Below are 5,974 nucleotides of genomic sequence, written 5' to 3' on the forward strand. Positions count from 1 at the left end.
AGTTAATTTTTTTTCAAAAATTATAATTATGATGGTGAGCAAAAATGCTCCCACCACAGTTTCTAGGAAATTGCTAGTAATTGTCTAGGAAAAAAATTAAGAAGAAAAATGAAATAGCTATGGTTGGTTCGTGACACAGTGCTAGTCACATCAGGACAGGTACCCTAAACGTGATGAGGGTCTCATCCCGTTCCCACTCACATAAACGCGGAAATTGCACGTCATTGGATTAAGTACGCAGAATGGAGTTTGCTTTGTTTATTTCATTAATCCATAAATAAATGTGATTAGCCGAACTCCCTAAAATATTGATATATTCAAAAAATAAAAAATAAATTGATTAACAAATAAACTAATAGTCTTAATGCCAAAAGGAATGAGTCACGACGGCACATAGCAAGCATAACTCTGTTTTTGTACTGGATTGGTTTTAGGAGATCAATCAAATCATACCAACAAAGCACACGTATTACGTTAGGTGTTTGACATATAGGCAGATTGTAAGCTCTTTCATGTTTCGTGCCCTTCTGTTTGTGTAGTCACAATTAAACCACGTTAACATTTTATATTACTATTCCTTTTTATCTTATTATCTCTATAAAAAAATAATATAAAATGTTAAAATAACTTAAGCGTAACTACACAAAACAGGAAGGCACGAAAAGTAGAAGGGTAAAGAATCTACCTCTCTTTGACATATATTAAATAAATAAAATTACGAAAAATCACTCATATATAAAATTACGTACGCATTCAATTAAGAAGTTGATCGAACAATAATTTGACAACAAAACATTTAGCAGGATTTTTTAAGCACATCTTAAAAGTTTAGTGGACTAAATATTTGACATAGTTAGAGTAATATATCAAGTTTATGAGTTAATTATATTAATATTATATTCAAATTTTCTCATCAATTATAAAATTATAATTTATGAACTTAATATATTAATATCACATTCACTCATTTCACCATAACCGAAAGGCCTCAATTTGGTTCTTTGCAAAAACAAAGACAAAAATCCAACTTCACAAAACTTCTCACTTGTATTCGATGGAATTAGATCCTCTACCGATCCTCTTATTGGGGATTCGGGTATCAATTAATAACAACCGTTCATCAAATATCGTTAAACTATAATTTTTTTTTATATATATTTTTTATACAAAACGAAGTTACTTTGCTTTTGAGAATCTTTAATAAATAGTTGATATTAATTGATTATCTGGATTCTCAACGAAGATATCAGAAGAGAATCTAATTCTGTATTTGATTGCTATTTGACTCTCTCTCTCTCTCTCTCTCTCACATATCGATCTGCCTCACCCTTCTTGTTTATCTTTCTATTCTTTCGGTTACTCTTCTATTATTTTAAGTTCTGCCTTTCGGTTGCTCTTCTTAACCATTTGTGAACTTAAATAAATCCCCCACTAATCCACTTCACACCCTCCTCCTCTTCCTCCAAATAACACCACCCATCTCTCTCTCTCTCTCTCTCTCTCTCTCTCTCTCTCTTCCAACACATTGTTTGCCATTTTTGTAACACCCAAGAAAAAACCAAGAAACCCTTTCCCTTCTCCCCCCCCCCCCCCCAACAATCAAATAAAGCGAGAAACCCCTCCAAGAAAAGCCCCATAACCCTACGAAAATACCCAAAAACCTCCACAACAACTTCCACCCGACCGCAATACTCGTTTCCCAAACTCCTCCACCTCCATCCGTTTTTTGGCCTCCTGATACCACCCATACAGCTCCCCACACACATATCTTTGCCGTCTCACTCCTCCCCGCACGGCCACCCCATTTCCCACAACCTCCCCCTCCCATGGAGTCGCCGCTCGTATTATTCTTATTACTCAATCTTTGAACCTTTTGCATGCGACAAGGGTCGCCGGTGATCCTCGAGCAAGGAATTTTATTTCTCCTTATCAGATTTCTTCTTCTTCCTTGTCTGAGGATCCAAGACCCTTGCTTTTTTTTTTTTTTTTTTTTCCGGCAAAACTAAACACCAAAAAATCACTCCTTTTCTTCCCATTTCTCCTGAGAATTTGATTCTGCAATATTCTTGAGATTCCCGCATCGGAAATCGAAATTAAATTCTGGGTTTTGCCAGAAATCGTTCAATCTGAAAAACCCAGATAAGAATTTTCTCCATTTTCCGTTTTCTATTTTCCCAATTTTTTTTTTAAATTTGAATTATGTCAGCATCGATAACCTCATCGCGGCAGCTATTTCTCCGGCAGACTTCGTCCCCGCGCCGGCAACCGCTGCTCCGGACCCAAGTCTCAACCAGCAGCGCCCGATTTGCTGAAGTCGCAGGCGGCACAGCTGCCGATTGCGCCGCCGTGTGCTGCTGCTGCCCGTGCGGCCTCGCCAACCTCCTTGTCCTCGTGATCTATAAGGTCCCGGCGGGGCTCTGCCGCCGCGTTCTGAAGAAGAGGCGCCGCCAGAGGCTCATCAAGAAGGGGCTGCAACATCGCAAGTGCAGTTGCGGGTTCGCCGGCTCGGAGCTCCAGTTTCACACGGTGGGTTTGGAGTGCGTGGCGGGGATCACCGACATGTCGCAGAAGGTTTCCGACGACGAGTCGTATGATGAGGATGTGATGCAGCTCGAGAAGGAGATGTGGGACCGGTTTTACAGTACCGGGTTTTGGCGAAGCCCATCCCAGAGGGAACCGCCTAAGGTTCTCACTGGTAAATAATTAAATCAAAATATTTAACGACCAGTCAAATGACCAGAATACCCCCCAAAATAAAATTTACCGAGATTATTTGGGTTTCATCTGTCTCTTGATTGGTTGGCTGCCGGGTGGTGCATTATGTCTACTTGGTTTTGGGTTTGCCAAAGTTGAGGGGCTTTCTTTTTATTCTTCTAATTTAATTTAATTTACTGTGGTTAAATCTATGTGTATATGGGGATGTGGAAAATGCGCTCTTCTGCTGTGTAACCGGTAATTTAACCGTCCGATGATTTATCGGTCACTTGATGTGAGAGATATTGATGTGAGAGATAGAGAGGATGTTAATTGCTGAATTGGGTTTTTCAGGGTGATGGAAATTTGTATATTGTAATTGTTTGATTGTCATGTGTTTGACTTTGGGGGTTAAATGTGGATCTTGCGCACATTTAAAAAAAAGAAAGAAAAAAAAAAAAGAATGTTGAAGGTTTCAAAGATTAATGGAATTAATATATTGCCGGCGTATTTTTGCTTTATTTTTTATTGGTTTATATAATTTTTAACATATCTTCTAGATTATATTCAAATTGTCTCAGCAAAGAAAACAAAAAAGACCATGTGGGATCTCCAAAATTGGTCTTTGGGATGGTTCTAGATAATTATTTGGAACCATATTTTGGTTTTTGGGATGGTTCTAGACAATTCTTTGGAACCATGTTTTGAGGTTAAGACTGCGTTTTTGGCTGACTTTTTCTGTGGGGGTTATGGGGGAAGGTGATACTTTGAGGGAGAAGCGTCCGTGTTCTTTCTAGAAGGGAAATTAGGCCATAGTGGCTAAATAATGTAACTGTTCAAGGAATGTTCGTATTCGTATGTTTTACTAACACAAGTGATGTTTTATTTTAGATAATATATGAAAGGCAATTTGAACTTGAATGGTTAAGAATAGTACATATGTTGTAGTTAATGTGATAAGCTCACGACTGTGTGAAGAGATTCAAATAATATTTGTATTCATATGTTAAGATATGAGAATGACATAAATGCGGAAGCAAAAAGTATAAATATGACCATTGTTAAATGAGCTAAAAATTTATACAATGTTCATGGTCATAAATATTTTAACTGAGATTATATAAAGGCGAGGGTCAGTGGTGAAGCCACATATGGGTAAGGAGGTGCACCCGCATCTTTGGTCGACGGAAATCAGTCCTAAGAACGAGAATGTAGGTATTGTGAATTCGGAAGTGCTATTGGAATTCTTCTTGATGTACCGTGAGTAGCAAGAGGATAATGTCAGAAGATGAGCAAAAGATTGGTTTGTTTTCACAAGATTACTACTGTCTTTGTTGAATAATTTGAGTTTGAAGAAATAACTCTAGTACTTTAGGATTCACACGTGCATTGGCTGTCCCTTTTTTTTGTCACACAATTTGTCAATTTCTGACCTCACTATTGCTTTCACCCTTTTACATTTCGCCCCTCTCTCTCCTTCCGACAATTCATGACTTCGTCACTGGCGAGAATAGAAGGTACAAATTGTTTGGAAGATTTACTTATGGATTAATAGTTTTTTCTCAAAAGAAGATAGAAACACAAAAACCATTTGATTGCTTGTTTTTTTTTTTTTTTTTTTTTAAAAAAAAAAAAGAAGAGGAAGGTGAAGGATCAACCCCGAGGTTGGGAGCATTTGATTGCTTGTGTGTAAAGGGTTTCAAGGTGAAGTTTTATTTTGTCCTCCTATCATGGTAGGCAATGATAGTAACTCTTAAAATGCTCATTTGGGAGTGGCATAGAGTTGGATGTTGAAAATGAAAACATGGGGAACTTGGTAGGGCCATGTGTATGTGGCTCTACTCTTGGTCTTGATATGCTGCTAGATATTCCTTCTTTTCCATAGATCTTGTTTTAAGATCTTGCTTATCCATTTTTTCTTTGCTTTGTTCAAATCCTATGTTGCTTCACCTTTTGACACAATTTTCTTTGCACACTTTGGTCAAATTCACACTCACACAAAAATAAAGGAAATATCTCAGGCTATGTTGAGGTGAGAGATTTTTAGGTCCTAAATAATTTGGTCAAGTCGGAAAAAATAGATGAGATATTGAAAATGCAGCATCAAAAAATATGTGAGAGAGGTTAGCAATATCTCGTCTTTACGCTCGTACAATGCATTCTAATAATTCTTTGACATTTTGTAATCAATCTCTGACTAACTTGACATCAATCCTTTGGAGGTTGAAACTTCCTCACACCAAACATAACCTCACAGTCACAACACGCTCCCTCTTTAACTTTTTCTTTAATAACGGATTTGAGACGTCTTCAACCGTTAAAAGTAAAAAACTTTCTGAGTGAACTTGAAAAATTATATTTTGGTCTGAATGTAACATTAGTGGGGCATGAGCTAAGCCTAGATGTTTGAAACCTTAATGTCAAAATGCATTTAAAATTCTCTAACCATTATCCTACGGCAATAATTTTTGCTAAGAAGCATGTTTATACAATCAATTCGATCCCCCGATTGGATCGGAGGCAAACGCCCTACGAAAATATCACTTAGATTTAAGAAAGATTTTGTATCAGCTCACACCAACAAGAAAATGTCATTTCAACAAGAAAAATAACGTTAGAGTTCTGACGTCCACAATTTCTAACGCACATACACAGATTTTTTTTTTTTTTTTAACCAACAGTACTAGGGGGAGGGTTGGGCTTAGCCTAACAGTGGCTAATAGTAATGTGGTTCAAATTCGTCTTTGATGATAATCGAATCTAAAACTTTTCACTTACAAATGAAGAGAAATACTACTGAAAATGACACTCAAATTATTAAAACTCAACCGGAATCAAACAAGAAGGTATTATGCATGACAAATATTTTTAATCACTTGAAATATATATTGTTTCTGAAGATGCATTAAATTAGTATAATTTTGGATGGTAAAATTTACAACAAACAAATTAATCAATAATAGCAGAGTCATCATCAGATTCATCACCTTTTGAGCGGAATGTCGGTGAGAAGTGTAAGCGGTGAATTTTATGGTGAGAGGCATCAGCTTTCGGTCAAAACTGCAGTCATAGACTGTCATAGCGACTCGTGAGTTCATGTCAGAATTGCAGGCGTGGGCGTGTAAACTGTCCCTTTTGTCTCTGTCCCACAAAAGAAGGGCACCCTACAAAAGAAGGGTATCCTAATTTACTGATGTGAGAAAGTAAAACAAATTCGAGAAAGAGGTTTGACTAGTTTTACGGACTCTTTTGGTTCACACGAGATTACATAATCTGGAGA

The 5,974-nt window shown here is 37.2% G+C and overlaps 1 protein-coding gene across 1 annotated transcript; it reads left to right on the forward strand.

The window, feature by feature from the left end:
* The first annotated feature begins 1,559 nt into the window (after window positions 1–1,559).
* On the forward strand, window positions 1,560–3,204 carry LOC137745766 (uncharacterized). Its single transcript, XM_068485774.1, has one exon. The coding sequence runs from the start codon at window positions 2,200–2,202 to the stop codon at window positions 2,701–2,703; it is 504 nt and encodes a 167-aa protein (XP_068341875.1). The 5' UTR covers window positions 1,560–2,199; the 3' UTR covers window positions 2,704–3,204.
* The last annotated feature ends 2,770 nt before the right edge of the window (window positions 3,205–5,974 follow it).

The sequence above is a fragment of the Pyrus communis genome, chromosome 9 (genome assembly GCF_963583255.1).
Source record: "Pyrus communis chromosome 9, drPyrComm1.1, whole genome shotgun sequence".
NCBI classification, from domain to species: domain Eukaryota; kingdom Viridiplantae; phylum Streptophyta; class Magnoliopsida; order Rosales; family Rosaceae; genus Pyrus; species Pyrus communis.

Coding starts and splice junctions, on each gene's coding strand:
- LOC137745766 (XM_068485774.1), top strand. CDS start 2,200: ATGTCAGCATCGATAACCTCATCGCGGCAGCTATTTCTCCGGCAGACT.